We start from the raw sequence: 19,446 nt of genomic DNA, 5'->3' as shown, positions 1-19,446 counted from the left end.
ACCAGTGGCGGCTGTGGCACCCTTTGCTGCCAGCAGAGCTGCTCCATCCCTGTGCCCATGCTGGAGCCTCCTCTGTGCTCTCTCCAAAAATAACTGATAACATTTTAATCTTTAACTCTATTGAAGCCAACCTGAAAAAAGGTTATGCTTATCAAGTGCAGGAAATAATTTGACTTATGCAGACTTATGCAGATTTTTCATGCAAACTTGTCTCGTGGTTATGAATTCTTGATGCTGAATATTAAGGATTTTCTGTTAGTGTCACATCATGCAAAGAAGTACCTTCAAAACAAAGAGTCCAAAATGGTTTTAGACTTCTAACTAAAATCTCTTTTTTTGTTTCCTATTTAGCTATATTCTTGTCAAAAATATAGGGCCTGATTTAAAATCCATAGAACATTTTATGTAGGTCTCATGGCTTTATCAGACCTCTAGTCCTTCTACAAAAGACTGAACTTTACTACTGCTCACAAAAAACTGAGCAGTGGCTCTGAAGAAATAAGTTCAGAAATTGCAGAAGTGTGAAATTCCATTATCTGCAGGACGCCAGATTAGATGTTAAGAGCCCCATTTTGAAAGGAACTTCACAAAACCATAAGTCTTCTGAATGAAATATTTTGTGTTTCGAAAGTTTGGGAAACTTCATAATATGTTTTCTATTTCATTCTCCATTAATTCTTCCTCAGATGCTTATCTGATGGATTTTGAGAGAGAAAATGCTTTTTTTACTGCCTGCCCCCTCAAAGATGGTCTTGGAAAAGCTCTTTGCAGAATATTAAAAGTCTTCTCAAGAAAAGAAGTATTGCTGCACGTTACACATTTTTGGATGTGTGCAGGCATTATCTGGTGCACCACTAACAGGAAGGCAAATTTTCTGTGTGATCCACTGAAAAACTGACGGGGGTTTGGAACCAGCCATGATGGATTGGAAGGGTTGTAAGGAGAATTAATGACTCCTTGGTCCGTGGCTCTGTGCTTATGTGCAGTAGCAGGCTAAAATCACCCTGTAGCCAGAGGGATTTCCATCTCTTACATATAGGAGCTGCTACTGAGAGGGATGCCTGCTCCTTGCAGGTCATTTAGAACATCTAGATGTATTAAATGGATTAAGAAACACTCCAGGCTGGATACACCTATCCTTTCCATCTCCATTCCAGTGCATACCTCATCACTTCCCTCCAAGAGAGGCTTTGCTGATAAATCTCTCCCAGGACTTGTTTGGGTTGGCACTCTGAGCTGACAACCCTTGGCTTTTTCTCCTTTTTAGCTGCTTGTTTTCACTTTCCTTCACTTGGAGCCAGAATAACAAAGCAGCTCTTTGAAAAAGGGCTCCTTTTGGCTTGTTTTCCATGACCTATTGATAAGCATATTTGATAGCCAAACTCCTTCCCTTTTAAGTCCTGGTTTTGTCTCTTTTTTAGTAGTCTTTAGTCTGTGTGTGTTTACCTGCAGCAAAAATGGGTGTGAAATAAACAGGAGCCTGCCCTTAGGGTCTAACAAACCAGTTCAATAGATAAATATTTCTTCTATTTTAATATTTCTTCTATATTAATATTTTATGGTAGGCTTCATCCTAGTGTTTTATACCCAGTTCACAAGGATGTATGAGCCACATCATTTGGTAGATTATTTGCCATCTCAGGAGTTATAGAGCATTTTTCATTGCTCTTAACCCTGAGCAACCTGAATCCTAACACTGAATAACCAAACCTGTAGGAAGGAAAAGAATTTCTAATTAAAAACAAGCAATAAAAAAAAATCAATTACATTCTTTGCTATCTCCTGAAAAATCTCATTATTTTTTCTTTGGAAAAAACAAAATATTAAAAAAAAAAAACCTCCAAAGATACTTGTTATTTAATGAAAGAGCCTCCTGAAAGTTTATTATCAGAATATCATACCTTTTGCTAAAGTTCTTTTATGTGGATTGTTCTGGCATGTGAGATCTTGAAAAAGCTAACAAAGTAAAAGCAGGGTCTGATAGAGATCTCTGCATGTGTAAGAATTTGTATTTGTCTTCTAGGTGAATTTGGAACCGATGTTGTTCACTAAATTTATTGCCTACCATAAATGACTTAGTGTGAGCTACTGATTTGAGGGACTCCCAGGTGTGCACTGCTGCAAAAATTCTGCACTGTTGGTCAGAACTTGTTAGCCATGGTGCCCTCCTACAAATTACAGCCCATCCAGGCTTTATAATTTATTTATTTTTTTTAAATGTACAATTTCTGTGCAAAGCTGCATGCTTTGTTTCACTGTGTGTGAAACAAAGCTCACTTAATTGCTGTGTGTGAAATCATAATTAATTTTTATGGCATACCAGGTTGTTTATGCACATCCCTCCTTGGCTGTTCAAACAGCACAAGGCATCTTTCCCGGCCATTCAAATTTCTGTGTGTGGGTGCAGTGATTTTATAGTGAAACTACCAAAAATCAGAGACTCTCAGAGCTCCCCATCAGCTCTGCCTCGCCATTCCTCTCTCACTGACTGAATTCCCATGGGTTTTTGCATGCACAGGTTTGAAAGGAAGGTGTGAAATTCTGTCTGAATTGAAAACTTCTGCTTTTATGAAGACATGGTTTCTCTGTGTGTCCAGGTGGCCTTTTACTGAAATTCATGGATTCTGGAAGGGTTGTTATTAGACATGCTCCTCAAAGTCATGCTGCCAGTCTTGGAGAGATCACCAAATTCCTGCTTTTCAGAAAATTTGAAAGGGAGATCTGGTAGAGCTGAAGTAAATGGCTGCAGAAAATTTATTCTTCTGTGGCATTGGACAGCCTTTCTCAATATTTCTAATTTACTGGAGAAAAGCATTCATTCTTTACAAGCATTGCATAAAATAACTCCCAGCAAGCACATGTGAGGGAGAGAGAGGAAATCTCAGTTCTGTAGCCATCTAATAGTGGTGTCATAGGACATGGTAAACACCAGGCTTCTCTGAGCAATGCACAACAGCCAAGCAGGCACAAGGTTAAAAACAACCTTTTTCTTGGTGGCACTGGGAGCCCTGAGCTTAGTGTTGTACAGACTTGACACTGTAGTTGAAATAAACAATGCTGAAGGTGATTTATTCTCTGTATTCTTCAGCTGGAGCTTTAGCAAAGCTGAGATCCAGTAATACTTCATGAGTTTAGCTGTAAACACAGCGTGAGGTATTAGAACATTAATTCTCAATGGAGTTGCAGTGACCTTTTCAAAACCAAATTGAAGTCAATTTGCACACACAAGCCAGCCCAGGCCAGAGAATCACAAACCCTTCGTAGTGCTCTCTGTCAGTTTAATTTGATTGAATACATTCTTTTCCAGAATGATCACCTGATGACTCTTGTCTCTGAGGACTCAGTAGTCACAGAGGTTAAATGATCTTCATAGGTAGGGGAATTACTCCAAATTGATGAAGTGCTTTACCTCAAGTTCTCATTGTTTTATGACTTGTAAATGGTTTTAGTGAGGGAGATTTGTTTTAAGAGCTGAGCTGTGTCACGTACTGCAGATATTTTTTCAGGGACCAGTGGTTGCTGACAGTGCTCTCAGGCAGGAGTGGTATCAATTGTTCCAGATCCTCTCCTGGCAGATGTGGGCAAAGCCCCATTGGCCCTTCCAGCTTCTACCAGCAAGGAAGTAATCCCCTCTGGCCAAAATTGTTATAAACATAGCTCCAGAAGAAAGAAACACTCATGGAATAGGATTTCCGCGCAAGGTTTACAATTTCAAGTCAGTTGGCCAAGCTTGAAATATGGGGGCTTGTTTCTGAGTCTGTTGTGTCCTTCTTTTTAATTTTTTTTAAATTTCATTTTAATTAGGAGAGCTTCCATTGTCTGGAACAGAAGGTTTGAAGCAATGTTTGTGCTGAAATGGCAAGTTTAAAAAGTGTCTATGGAATTTGGGATCATAAATCTTGGAGGAATTCATGAGGCTTTCTGCAGCTAAAATCTTGCTTTCTTAAATCTTCTTTTTTCCTCTTTATCTGCCTGGCCGCCTAGAAAAAAACTGTGAGAGGTTTGCAACCTGTAGGAGTATGTAAATAATTCAAAGTTAGTGGTAAACAGAAGAAAATTACTGGACTTCAGTCATGTTACCCTCTGAGTGGGAGTTGACCTTTGAATCTGTGATATTTTTTCTTATTGCTGCATAATGCTTTAAAATTCCAAATAGCAACAACTTTGTAAAGCAAGACCTTATTCACTGTCCTAGGGTCCAAGTCTAGTGAAGAGTGATTGATGTAGATGTGATGGGTTCCTAGTAATTTGAATTATTCTGTACTAAAGGGAAAAGGGAGATGCAGAGGGAGGTTTTTTTTGTGTCTTATTTTATTTTAGACTTTGCCTTAAGCTTAGCTTTGCCTAGGTTCAGTTATTGGTAGAGGTCAGTTAGTGTCTAAATCCCTGGAAGCAGTTGCAGCAGGTTGGTCTGAAAAGTGGTTTTTATCTTGTCCATTCCTCATCTTTGCTGAAAATGTAGGAGCAGGTAACTCAGGCATGGGTTTGGGACCAAGGGCACATGGCAATCAACAGCACTGAAAAACCAATGTGTTCAATATGCAGACAGGCTCCAACTAGAAAGTCACACCCCATGGCAGAGTTTAACTTTGTGTCAACAGGAGAACGCACTGAATTTACAACAAATTGTTGAATTTCAGAGATTTTTTTTGGTTTTGTTTTTTTTTTTTCTCTTCTCCAATGGATTGCTTGTACTTCATGTGCCTGCTGTTACTTAGGGATTATGAAAAACTCTCTTTTTCTTGCAGATCACCCGGTGAACGAATTTTTGGATCTGTTCAATCGCCACATGCTTCCTCATGCAATAGATGAAACCCACATTGATGCACAGTCAGCTCAGACTGAACCCTGTACTTCAGACTCTGTGCAGGATTCCTCTGAATATTTAATATTGGATCCTTTCTTTCCAAACTATGCAGAGTTTGAAGAAGACGAAGACTGTGAAAATACTACTGATGTTACAACCCCTCCAGCTTTGCAGTTCATCAATGGGAAGCAGCAAGTCACCAGTGCACCCAAGAGCACAAAAGCTGAGGAAGCCAGGAGTGACCAAATTGAAAGCGTTGCACATTCCAAAAATGTAACCTTTTCCCAAATCAACGAGACAAACACATTCATCATTAATGAATCCGAAGCTTCTGGTACTATGCAACCAAGCAAAGCTGGAGAAGTAATGGGGGCGTTTGAGGTCACGCAAGCAACCTCAGGGGCTGCAATGTTAGAACCTGTCTATAGTGGGGAGTCTGAAGTTGTGGCAACAGATAAATCGGTAGCCACCACTTCTTCACACGAGCAGTCTCTGCAAAACAGCAGAGAGACCATGACATGGCAGGGAACTGAGGAGAGCTCCACTAAAGATAGCAAAAACCTGCTTTTGGTTTCTAGTGAATTCTCTGGAGATGGCTCCACTGAATCTGATCTGTCCACTTCAGTCTTAGAAGCTGTGACAGGGTCAAGAAAGGAAGATGATGAAAAAAGTTCTGGTATAACATCTTCTCCTGATGCATTTACTGTGAGAAGTTCTGCTGTAACTGCTTCTCTGGAGGCAGTTTTTATTCCTGCTATGGTAGACAGCGTTGTAACTGACCTTATTTCAGAAAAGGCAACCCCTGCTCCAGGAGACCATCATAAAACAACTCTTAAACTTAATGCAAATTCCCCTGTTGAAAACATTCTGGAAGCAAGTCATACAGCAAAGCCTGAGATGAGTGCTGCTTCTTTTATGGTGCTGGAAGGCTCTGGAGATGTGAAAGATAGCATCAGTGTAACTTCAGCTGTGATAGAGGAGGAAATAGCAGTAACAGAAACACTTTCAATACAAGACACTTCTTTGGGCTCCGGCACAGCACTGCTGACAGAATTTTCTGTAACTGATTCAGGAATCACCTCTGCTTTGCCCAGAGCTATAAGTACTCCTTATCCTGCTTTTGATCAAAGTCCTCAAGTAACTGTTGCCACCAACTCCGTGTCTGAGCTAATTACGGAAAAAGTGTTTGCCAGCTCTCTTGTAACTGAAAAGAGTATTGATGATGAAAAAGAAATGCACACCACTGTTTATGCAGGTCACCAAAATTCAGCTACTGCTGCAGAGGAAAATTTGGATTTGAATGAACTTGGGAGCACTACAAGTGAAGTCAGAACTGTAAGTCAAGAGCCACTCAGAAAAACAGTACCAGGTACCATAAGTTCTGAAATCAAAAAGGTCACCACCGTTCCTCTCTTGAGGGAGAAGAAGCTTTTTGTAAATGAAGGATCAGCAGAAGAGCCTGCAGACATATTTTCAGGGGCTTCCACAAGCAGAGTGGTAAGTATTGGCTCCCCATTTATTGATCCAGGTTCTGGAGACATAGATTTTGTCGTTGAGTCTGCTACTTTGACTTCAGTCCCATTGAGGACTGTCACTGAAACACAAACAGAAATGTATGAAGGAAAAATTTATAGCACAGATGATGCTTCACCAAAGGATGCAACAACAGAATACGAAAAACAGGCAAGAACAGATGAACCTGCAGTAACAGTTTTGAGTACTTGGTCAGAGAGCTTCACAGAGGGGTCTGGACTAGAAAGTCAGATGTCCCTGGACATGTTTAGCACCAAAAACCCAGGAGAACCAGACATGGAAACAAAACCAACCTACACAGCTCCTTCTGACATAAAATCTGGTTCCGTAAAAGACATAACATCTCACATTGCACCAGGAATTGAAACTGGAGATTCAGAAACGGGTGAGGCCACATCATCTCCAGCATCTGTGGTCAGTAACAACCCTCATGAGGGCTTGGTGACACATGGTACTGGCAGTAAAAAAGCAGTAGCTGAATCTACAGAAAGCAAAGATGCAAGAGTTGGTTCTTCAACTGTTTCCTTGGGCAAGATTTTCCTGATTGAGCATGGCTCTGGGGAAGAATTCAAAGATGACAGCAGCACCACAAAACTTATGTCTAATGGACCTACGGAAGAAATACTTGGAGGTCATTTCTCAATTACTGACCAGGGATCTGGAGAACCAGACTCATCCACTGGATCATTTGCAGAAACAGCATTTGCCCCTACTAGGAGACCAGAAACATGGGAAAAGGATGACAGGCAAGCTGTCAGCACGTCACCTCTGTATCCTGCCTTCACTACAGATCCTGATGAGCAGGTTACAAGTTCTGAACATGAGATAACCTCCATGGGGACTGCAGGGGATGTGAGAACTGAGGAGAAAACTGTTGATGAGCTGACAGCGAGAACTTTTTCTACGAAGATTCCTTTGATGGAAGACATACATTCTGGGGAAGAGATGCCAAGTGAAATTTCACCAAAAGCTACGGAATCTTCTGAGGAAATAACAACAGACCCATTCTTTAAAAGTACACAGACTAGCCATGACCATCTGGGATTTTTAAATGTTCCAACTCCCAGCCCTTATCTGGAAGAAAAGGAATTAGAAACTGAACCTGTTAAAAAAACACTTTTGCCATTTAATGATGACAGAGTAACTGAGGCTGTAACAATTGAAAGGAAATACATAAGCTCTCCAGTCACAGTTGTAGAGCAAGAGGAAGAGCTGGTGCAAAACATTTTCCCTACTAAAGATATTCCCAGAACATTTCCGACACCTAAGGAAGAAAAACTGTCAAATAACGAGCTCATTGGTGATCCCCTGTTTTCAGGACAGGGGTCAGGAGACGACCTTGCTGTTCTTCCTTCTGTAGTGCCATTTGTTGTCCAAAAAACCAAGAGTACCTCAAGCCTTGAAACTTCTCACCCTGCAACTATGGGACCTGGACTTTCCACTGACGTGACACGAGACTTTGAACGAGGAAGCACTCCAGCAAATGTTGAAGTTAATGAGGAAGTCACAAGTGCTGTAGCTGAGCTGCTGACAGAAACTGGAGACCCATTCCCCACCTCCACCTTCCCCAGCTCCTCAGCTTTAGCAGAAGACAGCTCCAAGAGCTTCATCTCTAAAGAGATTGAAGACACCACACAATATTTTGTTGCGAATGAAGAACCACAGGAAAAGGAAAGTGACCATAGGAGAGGAGAAAATGAAACAGATAAGACAACACCCATGTCTAAAGCTATTTCTCAGGAGGAAAATTCACATTTTCTGATTAAAGGTGGCACAACTCCTGTATCTGTTATATTGAATGGAACTCCCAGTCCTGAAACCGAGGAGTCTCTTGTAACATCAGCAACAAAACCCCTGGGCAGAGTGTTACCTGAGGGCTCTGGGGAAGGATCTGGCTGGGTTGGTGTTTCAGACTCATCTTCCCCTGATATGTTTTCCCATTTCTCAATACCCACCATATCCAAAGTGGAACTAAATGTCTCATCTAGTGTTCCTGGACCCGTTTATTCCAAAGCTATGACCACAGAGGCTCCAAGAGATGGATCACAGACTGCAATCATGGGACGAGTCTCCCTTTTTACAGAAGAAACAGAGGTTTTGGTAAATCCATCTGCTGCTCATCCACAGACAGCTTCATCAGAGGAGCTAACGAGTGACACTGGGTTGTATGAAAAAATTATTCCTATGATTGATGACAAAAGGAGTGTAATATTGAACGTTTCTGTTTATGGTGATATTACCCTGATTGAAGAACGACTGCAAACCCCACCAGAAGCAACAACTATTATAGACATGGACCACTCTAAGTCAATGCCTGAGGATATAATAAGTGTGCAGACAATGCCAAATCCTGTCACACAGTCAACATATGGCTATGATGATAGCACGACAGCTGAAGGGGAAAAATATTATTCCACTCCCAGGTTCTCCATAGCCAAAGAAAAGACACTTGGATCTGGTGATAATCTTCCTCTGACTACTTCCAGTCCACCAAGTAGAGAGCTGGTGACTTCTGGGCACAGACCAACCTCAGGCGACGTGGATTTGGGTTCAGGGAATGACATGAATTTTGCAGCAGAAACTCTCACCACCACAGACCTCTCTGAACTGGGCGTTTTCCTTCCTACAGTGCCATCTCTGGCAAGCCCTCAGGTGCCTCATGAGTCCAAACCTGTTGTGACCAGCCCCACAGAGGACACCTATGAGCCGAGCACTTCAGCAAACAGCCAAGTAACAGCAGATCAAAGTGAAACAATCTCTGGCTTTTCTGGGATGGGCCAAGAAGAGCTGGCTGACAATCAGCCTGTGGCTCCTTCTCTTACTCCAGTTGTAACTGGTGAGCCAGAAAAGGCTTTGACAACTGGCGAGCTTGAGTTAAGTGTTGTCACCACCCAGCCAACATCCCAGCTGACAACTGTGTCACCCACCAAGGGTGCAGGGAATCCTCCCACGGTGTACACAAAGACAAAATCAGCATCAGCAGAGTATGAGGAGACAGATCCAGTGACTTTTTATTCTGTTCCTCAAACTCCTCAATCCTCAGTAACTGTTCATTTGGTAAACAGAGTATCTGAGTACCCTGAGGTAATCATTACAAGCACATCATCATCATCATCATCATCATCATCATCATCAAGGGATTCACATCAGTCCAATCACTCATCAGGAGGAATCTTCAAAGAGGTTAGTTCTGATATTACAGCAACATATAAACCACCCACTAGTGACCTTCTTGACACAACAGAATCCTCTCTGCTGGAGCTTTCTCCCGAGCCTGTTTCAGACAGCACAAGCACGGACAGCACTCCTCAGTTTGACAGGCTTCTAACAGGTGGGACAGAGGAGACAGAAACCCCTGCAACTGATTTAGCTGGTGAGGAAGAAGCTGCTGTTTCTGGAGATTCTCCATCAATACACGTCTTGCCTACTGCTTTTCTGAGTTTTGGAGAAAGAGCGAGCACAGAAATTCCAAAAGTCAGCACAACAAAAGTGGAAGCTTCCTCAGGGAGAGTCAATAATCCCCACCAAGAGGAAGACAGGACTGCTGAGAGGCAGAACCCCTGGCTCGTGTCCACAACTGTTTCAGACTCACCCAACAGCATCGAAAGTGAAGGGTTTAAACCTGGCCAGGAGGCAGTTACAATGCTAACGTCGCCCTCCCAGCTTTTGGATGGAGGCACAGAAACACAGGCAGCTTTGTTTGGCCAGGGGGAGATCACAACCACCTCTTCTAACATTGCAACCAACAGCATTGCCCCTGGGAACAGCCCCTACCAAAAGGAGCCATCAACACTGGGCTCTGAGGAGCCAAACACTGTGGAAACTGTGACTTCATCATTTTCCCTCCCGGAAGTCACAAACGGATCAGATTTCGTGATTGGCACCAGTGTGGGTTCAGTTGAAGGCACAGCAGTGCAGATTCCAGGTAACTTCCCCAAAATGCAATCCCTTGTGGTGTTATGTGTGTTGTGGTACTTGTGAAGGTGTTGCCAGGGCTCTGGTGAGGGGTGTGACAGTCAGAGCTCCGCGTGAAATGACAACAGACCTCGTCACCCTCCAGCTGAGAAATCAGCCTGGTTGTGGCCCCCACAAAGTGGAAAAGGATGGGGGAGTGCCAAAAAAAACCCGCAAGCCCAGTGACTTTCCATCGTGGAGCTCTGGATCAGACTGGAGGTAACCAGCCAGTTCAAAAAGGCAGGAAGGTAACGTTGGCTGTGGTAGGGAAATCAGATGGAGTGATTTCATTTGCCAGTTTACAACAGATGATTTTATCTGGTGGCTTTTCTTGTGGTAGTTCTTACACAATTGGTTTCTATGAAGGGTTGTTTTTAACATCTTGCAGTTGACCTAGAAAGGAACAGTGCACATTTTAGGATCGGAATTTTCTATAAAATTGAACTTCTCTTGACCTACAAGATAGCTTTCCCCACAAGAGAAAACCAAGGCCTTCTTTTCAGCCTGTCTGTACCTTTAAGTTGTTGATGCAGTGTCAGTCTCTTAAAAATTACAGAACTTTTTCTTAGACATAATTTGCCACAGTATTTTGTTTTCCATGATGGTATTTGGAACTATTTCATCAAATACATAGGTGATGCCAGTAGTATCACTTCAGTTCGTATTTTCTCTAGACACATCTGAGGAAAGAACTGGACTGTGCTGATTTTATAGGTTTACTATTATTTTTTCCTCAAATAATCCAGGTAGCTGGCAATTTGAAAATGTTTACTGTAGAAATATCCAGTCTGTAGAAGGATAAACAGACAGCAAACACACAAAAAATGCCATTAAGGTACTTAACAGAGCCCTACATTTGTGACTTTCAGTGAAGCAGTCCTAAAACAAGCACTCTATTGGTGGGATGGGATCAGAACCTTTCCAAAACCTCCAAGGTGAAAACCTTACTTATTTAATTACAACCCTAAACACATAGGGTTTTGCACATAGGGTTTTCTTCTGTAGGCTTTCAGCTGGACCTTCTGCATTCCCATGCCTAGACAGGGAGCTTGGTACTGTAAGGAGAATTTGCATCTCTAATTTGCAAGAAAAAAATAGATATTATTACCTTTTTTTTTTTTTTTGGTCATAAATCCTAGTCAGATTTTTTTGGGAAAACATGACCAAAAAAATCTTACTTTTTCTCATGCCTCTGATTTACAGAACTCTCTTATCTATTATGTAAGTTGTCAAACCCAGGGCTTTATTTTTGCATATCAGAAAGGCTGTCTTCAGGATTTCCCTCTCACTGTGAGAAACTAACTCTCAGAAATGGTTTGGTGTGGACTTGTCTGTGTGAGTGAGTGCTCCTAGGCATGAAATCAAATGCAAATACCCAGGTATCTAAGCTCAGTGGAAATAAACATCACTGGAAGGCATAAAGCTCTTCAAGGAAATGGTATTTAAACGCTAACGCCCGTAACAACCGAGGATTTCACAGCAGTTAAGTTTTTATCTTAATGTTCAGTCCAGAGTCAAATGCATTCAGAGCCTTTGATTGTATTCTTTAAGTGTATTTTTAAGAAAGGCAGGAGGGAAGCACACATGTGAGAAAAGAAATAAGACTTGGTGGGGGTTGATTGATTGAATACAAGCAGCCAGTCAGTATGTTCTGTGTACCCTGTCATTCTGCATAAACTAACCCTGTTCAAGAAAAAAGCATTTTCCATTCATTTTGCATATGTTTAACTGTTTTCAGCTATAATTAATTGTCATGTCATGCGAACTAAATCCTCAGCAGAGTATCATGACTGCCAAATACAGTACAATTTGCTGTGCAAAAAAAAAGTAATTCCAAGAGTAATTTACATTGTTCATAGTAAATGCCATATTGTTGTTTAAGTTGAAAGTAGTGATGCCTGAAGATCAGCTTTACTGTTTTATAAATCTTATTTTGAGCAGTTGAGTATGTTAATAGAGTTTCTGTAACTACAGTAAAGCCTGCGCCACCAAGGCAGCAATGAAGAAAGATTTATTTTTTCCTTCTGAAAATCAAAAATACACCATTTCCTTGAAACTAGGGAGTCAAATTCCTTTTTCTACTTCTTTAACAGGTCAAGATCCATGCAAGAGCAACCCATGCCTCAATGGTGGTACCTGCTACCCTCGTGGTTCCTTCTACATCTGCACCTGTCTGCCAGGTTTCAACGGGGAGCAGTGTGAATTAGGTAAATTGGTGCCATCTGGCTGCTGATAAACTCGAGTTTAAAGCTCTTGAACATGAGATCTGGTGTGCTTTAGAGTTGAAGGCTGCGTGGACATTTGAAAAAATTTACACCAAGGTCTTACTTCGGGACAATTAAATGGAGAGTTCCCCATTGTCTCTCCCTTTTTCCCTCTCTCCATAGATTTGTGCACACACACAGGGGTTAAGGGAACTGTAAATGAACTGCAGGAGCTGGAATTCATAGCATTGAATTAAAAAACACACCAAATAAAAAAAAATAGACATTAATATTTGGGATAGTTCCCTAAGAACTTCCCGTACTTATTTGAAAGGCTGGTAAGATAAAATATTCCCAAATGTGAATGGGAAGCTGAGAACTGAACACAAACTTGAAAATTTTTGCAGGAAATTTTAGATATTATCATAATCATGTGCATCTTTAGTGCAAATTAGTATTTTGGTAACAGTTTCAGCTGAGGAACCTCTTCCAGTTGCCTGTGACATCTTTGCACCTCCTGTGACTGTAGATTTCAAGACACTCACCTATGTGGTTCAGAATAACCAATTTTCCTTCCAGAAAGCCAGCCAAAGCATGATAAGATGACTGGAACAAGTAAGACCTAGCATAAAATTTGACCACAGCATATTTTAGAATAGAAATATATGTATTTTAAGCCTTCTACATGATGCAGCAATTATTCCTAGCTGTTTGTTTGTAGATATGTGCAGCTTCTCTCTTATATTTTAATGAGTGAACCACAACCAGCAGTTCATTTCTGGATGGAGATGTTTGCAAAATCTGTGTGGAAGTCTACACTGTGATTGTTTCAGAGGAACAGCACTCATTAAGAAACTTCATATTATCTTCATGAGGAGACATACTAGCTTACAACCTGTGCAAAAGCAACCTGTGCTGAAAATAATTGTATAAAATGAACTTGTGCTCCAATTTAAAAGGTGAAGACAAGGTATTTTAGCAGCTAGAGGAGGCAGGGACAGACATGCTATTTGTTTACTGTGCAAGGCCATGAGTGCTATGATGTTTTGTCCTTATCTCGATAAGATTAGACAAGGAAGAAATGAGAAATGCAAACCAATGAGATCCCAGAGCCTGCTGCTCTGCAGACTGAAATTAGCAGTCTGTTTAATGCTGCATGATAAGGTTTCCAATATTTGAGTTTCGTGAAGATATTTGAGGCCCCTGGTGGTCATTGGGAATTTCTGTTGTGCCAGGGTCACACACACAAGTCAGATTTTCCACCAGGAGAAGGCTGCATGGCATTCCTCCCTCTCATCCACACAGCCACCACTGGGATCTTTTGCAATACTTCATTCCTCTGCTCCGAACTGGTCCCAGTCACCAGCCTGACTGAGGCAGCAGAGCATTTCCCTGCTGGGAGCTGAAACCAGTTTTGTTTCCTGCTGCAGATATCGACGAGTGCCAGTCCAACCCGTGCCGGAACGGAGCCACGTGCATTGACAGCCTCAACACCTTCACCTGCCTCTGCCTGCCCAGCTACGTTGGGGCTCTCTGTGAGCAAGGTAAGGGCTGTTCCCTCACCTGTGCTGCTGCACACTCATTTACAGCCCAAAATCCTTCTGGAGTAACAGGGCAAAGCCTCCTAAAAATGAGAAGGTAGAAGAAACCAACAAAAATCTCCTCACCAGTGGTGAGGAGAGCTCCTGATTTTTGTTAGACTTCCCTGACTTGTGGTTCAGGGTGTTTTCCCATCTCTCACTTCGCATAAGCCCTATCCACATGCTAACCTGAGTGGAAGCCACGCACAAAATATAAACTGATATGTGGGGCAATTTCTGTGTCAAAACAACAGCTCTCAGGTGTTGCTTTTCAGCAACAGTTTTCAGGTGGCTCCAAGCCTGCTTGCTGATCCTGCCTTGCAAACTGCTGGGAAGACACATAACGAGGCTCTCTCATTACTGTAGTGATGCTTAATGAGTGAGAGCACAGTCACTTTGTGGCTGAGTTTATCTCTTAAAAAATTACATGTGGTGTGAAAGACATATCAGAACTCATCACCTCCAAAAAGCATCAGTGAGATGTAAGAATAGTTTAGTGAATAAGACAGATTATACATTCGTCCACTGGGGATCACAGCTTTGACAGCTTCATCCTACAATTTTCAAAATCATTTGTTCTGGGATTCTTTTAGGAAAAGTAGGTGCAGGATTATCATTACAAGGAGGTTGTAAAAGGCTTTCTAAGCTGGACAACTGAAATAAAATTGAATATCCAAGTGCCTGTAGTTGTTAGAAAATTGCCTGCAAGAAACCTCACAGAATTTACAGGAAACATTTGCAGTGCAAGATGCTTACTCAATATGTGGGAGGAGGAATAGGGTAGCAACATTTGTTCTGTCAATAAAATTAATGAAGGCATTTCTGTGGGAAAAAGAAATGGTGCCTGCTAAACTTATGAAAATATGTTTTTCTTTTTCCTTCAGTGGAATGATTTTGGTCACAGGTGAATGAACTAAACCTTTGGATTTTTTTAATTCTTATTGCATATTTTCATGTTTGTTTCTCAGCTTCAGTGAAGAGTGGTTTGCAAACTCTTCCAGCTCAACCTGTAGCAATCTTTGTTAAAGATGAAAAATCTCAGAGCTGATCAGCTTCAGCATTTTTATTGTTTAACCTTTTCATCAGTCTGGCTAACCTTGTAACTTGAGAAGGCTTTCTGAATCTTGCCTCCCAAATTAAAAATTGACAGTGTTTTCACACCAAAAGAAATAAATGTTCTCACTCCCTTCCTCCTCCCCTTCATTCTAGCAAATCCATAGCAGTGAGTGGCTCTGAGTGCCATGGTAGTTTTAAGCTGCTTTTTATGACCAACCTGAGAGTGCATTTTAGGTGGTTAATGGGAACATTTCCTAGTTTGTCAATCAGAACCAAAGCTGTGCTCTCTCAGCTTTGGAATTTAAATTTCCTCCACTTAAAGTCCTGCAGTGGTTTGGGACTTGGGAAAAGGTTTTAGTGCCAAATTTCCACTCCACCAGACACAATAAAACTGTGTTGGCGATTCAGACATGGTTGTCTGGCAAGCAGGCTTTATTTCAAGGCATCAGTCCTGACCTCACTAGATTTAAAGACCAGCCAGGACGACAGAATGTGCACCTCGGTGCCACGGGAAAGGTGGAGCTCAGCACACCGAGATTATATTTCATTATTTCTTCTTTTTTTTTTTTTTTTTTAATTTCAAATATACTATTCATTTTAGAGAGCTTAAAAAAAAAAATAATCAGGCTGAAGGGATTTCTTAGGCACAGTGCTGAGGAGGGAGGGAATGGGAGCAGGGAGCATGCACTGCCCTTGGAAATGAAGCTCAGAGCAGGAGGTCACCACATCTGCACCCACTGCACTGGTGCAGAAGGAAAAGCAGAGCTCAGAATTTCACCCAAATGCCCCCGTGGGACTGCTCTGGACTAAAGAATCTTCGACAAGGGTATCATGCTTGTGTCAGCATTTGGAAGGGATGTGACCAGGGGACAGCACAGCTGCATGGCAGGGAGCTCTGGCAGGTGGTGAAGGTAAAGGAACCTTCTGGGTGATCTAACCCAGGCTGAGGCAAATCAGTCCTGAGACTCAGGGAGCTGGAACTGGCTCCCTGACAGCCCTTCCTCTTGCCAGGTGGAAAGAGTTCAACAATCCAAGCCCAGGAACATCTTCCTGAAGCGAGCTGGATTTGTCAGATGTTAGAAATAGTGCAGCTGAAAGTTCCCTCAAAAGTTTGCCTTTAAACTAGATTGTTAGCTCAGTTAAGCTAATCATCACTTCTGCTGCAGGTGAGATTAAAAGGGACAATATCTTCTTTTGCCCATCACCTGTATCTTTTCAAAGGAAAGATGGATATTCTGCTTGTCACTTGTTGACATTTGAACATTGTCCCTTAAAATTCATAAATACCCCCCAAACACTTTCCCAAAGAGTGGCAGGAGATTACAGTAAATCTTGGTGTGAGTTTTATTCTGGGAGAGCCATCAGTCTTTCCATTGTCATCCCTCTGTGAAAAACCCCTATGACAACTCTCAGGAAATGGAAGAGACTTGCAACTTGAACCTCAATTTTAAGGGTGAGTTCTCTTTATGAGAACTGGACGAACACCTCTGTGGATTTTCCTCTTCCTTCCTTGGCTGGCTAGAGTTTAGTTTTCTTTTTCTCCTTTTTCTGCTGTAGCTGGTGTGTACCTGCTCTCAAGGAATGCTTTAAGCCTAAGGTTTGGCTTGCTTGCAGCTGGACATTTGTGCAAAAATGGCACATGTGTGTTTGTAACAGAATGCGCCTCCTCGGGATAATTCAACCAGCTGCTCTCTTCCAGGTTCTGAAAACAAAACAACTGTGGGTTTTAACCACCCTATCAGGAATCATGTGTTCTTATAACCCAGGCTCATTGTTTCAATGTCTGTGATTGCTCCAGCCTCATTTAATTCACTTTGTTCCCAGGGCTGGCTTGGTTGGGGTTGAAGTAGTTGAGAAGGGCTCAGGGAAAAGGTAATTTCAGAAAACAGATGGTCTCTTACTGATGTCTATCAGCTGAAAGGAGATTATTCTGGATATTTACTAGAGAAATGGGTTTCTTCTCGAGATGTGTGGGCTAAGTGGCCTCCAGTGTTTCCTCATTAGCTGCAGGCAGAGAGTCACTGATAAAATTCACAGCTGAGTAAGACTCTCATTATGTTCTGGTACCTGTGTCAGTCTTTATTTCCTTTAAGCCTCTTCTGGAATTTCTTTAAAGACAATGGACCTATTGACAGCAGCATTGAAAAAACAGTCCCTATTTATGTATCAAACCCACTGAGAACTCTTTTTTAAGTGCAGTGTTAAGGGATGTGGTTACACATGTTCAATTGCAGTTACAGAGAACAGAAGCTGTGGGACTAACTCCTTGCACACACCACTGAAAACCCCCGTAAATTGTCATAAGCCCTGGATGAATTTTAAAACACTACAAATATGGTGAGCAGTGTTTCAGTCCTTCCATCACATGCTGGAGTAAGGTCACACAAGTCTGTGGCTGGGTACACAATGAATGTGAAGTATTGCATTCAATAAGTGCTTGCACCTACTCTTCTCACCGTGGTTGGGTCAGAAAATTTACCTGCAATTAGTGTCTACTAATTCAGAGACGCTAATTCAATGGTTCAGTAAAGGCACTGAAAATTTATACCCACATGGAACCATTTCACCTTTTTGTCACCCTTTCAGCTTTCATCATTGAGTAAAGGTTGCACGCTGAGGACAATACTCTGCAGAGATGAAATTGTCCTCACAGTTTTACTTGCCTGGTTTGCATTTTTCATCCTCTACCATCTTGAATTTTCCTTTCCCTATACGTTTCTTCCCTCTTCTAGTCAACCTCTCCTCTAAAAAATACCCAAACCAACCACCAAAAATGCCAACAACAAACACCAAAAGCAAAATCCCTTGAAAAACCCCAGAATCCCCAGCTACTCTCTAACCCCAAACAAAATATCCTCTTTTCCAGCATCTAAAAACATCATGTATTTTATAGCCATCAGTTCTGGTTTGTTTTGTTTTGGGTTTTTTAAAAAAAAATTTGGGATATACTCAGGTGCAGAAAATTACTTAACTTTTTGCCAGTGTTTGGCACCTTTTGTCTTAAGAAGAGAAATTGTGTGATTTTTTGTGAGAAAAGAAGTTGTGTTATAATTCATGCTCAGGACATTATATCCAACTTAGTAAACACAGTCCTCTCAGTTTTGTATGTTCAAGCCCCTTTGCCTCCTCAGTGTGCCTTTCAGGAGATCTCTCAAATCCTTCAATTCTTCCCTAGCAGAGGCCAGGGAAGGTTTGATTAGAATAGCCTGGAAATGCTCTCTGGCCACGTTTTTCTCAGCTCCTTGTTATTATCTGACTTGTTTCCTGTGGGACAAAGGAGTCCCTGAACAAGATAAATAATAAAATCTTAAGTGCCTTCACAGAGGACATAGGTCTGTTAGTCAGCTTTGTGTGGTTAAACAAATGTTCTAGAAAGCCCAAGGCAGACTAAACTTTAAAAATTACCTAGATGCCAGAGATTAAAGCTGTGTCTGCAGCCTGCACCTCACACAGAATACAAAGAGGGAAAAGATAAAAAAGCTAACAATTTTGTTATGTAGATTACATTCCTTTTTTCATAGCTGGGATGACTCAAGGCACAAGCAGTTTTCTACAGTTCAGCTTCCTGGAAATAGAAGGGACATAATCACTGTAAGCTTGATTATGTCTTTGCATTTGGTACATTTATGTCAATACTGATGACTTTTGGGAAATTATTTTGATATCAGACTCCTAAGACAATGACTACATTATTAGCATCACAGAAATTCTGATAAGACTCTAACATGGCTTTGCCACATTTTGTTTGCATTTTGAAATCCATTTATGTGCATGTAAAATCTAGTTTGTGTCATGGGGGATTTAAACCCTTTTTTTTTTTTGAAAAATAGACGATTTGGTGAGTCAGGATGGAAATGGCCTCTTTCTGCTGTGAAATAAGAACCTGTGCTGGGAAAATCTTCTTTTTAGGTGGTGGTAGCTGCTCAAAGCAAAGTAATCCCTTAGTTAAGGTATTTGCAGCCATCAGCCCTTGGCATGTACCACAATATTTGGCTGTTTCTGTACTCAGGCAAAAAGAGCCCCTTTGGCCAAAGCATGTTATTGACCACTGACTGCATTGACTTACTGAGAATGAGAAATCCAGTTTCCAGCCCAGAACATCTCCATAACTCTGCAGAGGCTGGAACAGCTGGCTTCAGACACCGTTTTGCTCAGGGGGCTGATAAAATTTAGTGGGAAGTGGCTGATTCCTGGTGAGTGGGTGGGGTGGGGGAAGCCAGGCCTTGTGTTTCTGTTCCTCAGCATTCTGAGGCCCCTCAGGCTGAGCCATCCCGTGTTGAGATAGCTGTGGCTGAAACACTGTAATCTCCTG

The 19,446-nt window shown here is 41.7% G+C and overlaps 1 protein-coding gene across 2 annotated transcripts in view; it reads left to right on the top strand.

Moving 5' to 3' along the window:
- The window catches only part of VCAN (versican), a 100,062-nt gene that overhangs the window by 60,196 nt on the left and 20,420 nt on the right, over window positions 1-19,446 (top strand). For both annotated transcript variants that reach the window (XM_031061910.1, XM_031061909.1), the window contains 3 exons: window positions 4,749-10,265; window positions 12,388-12,501; window positions 13,929-14,042. In XM_031061910.1, coding sequence (XP_030917770.1) covers window positions 4,749-10,265; window positions 12,388-12,501; window positions 13,929-14,042 — 5,745 coding nt within the window. The remainder of the gene's footprint in view (window positions 1-4,748; window positions 10,266-12,387; window positions 12,502-13,928; window positions 14,043-19,446) is intronic.

Source organism: Geospiza fortis, unplaced genomic scaffold (assembly GCF_000277835.1).
Source record: "Geospiza fortis unplaced genomic scaffold, GeoFor_1.0 scaffold43, whole genome shotgun sequence".
Lineage (NCBI taxonomy): Eukaryota > Metazoa > Chordata > Aves > Passeriformes > Thraupidae > Geospiza > Geospiza fortis.
Note: the sequence above shows the minus strand (reverse complement) of the source record. Positions and strands in the feature narration are given on the sequence as shown.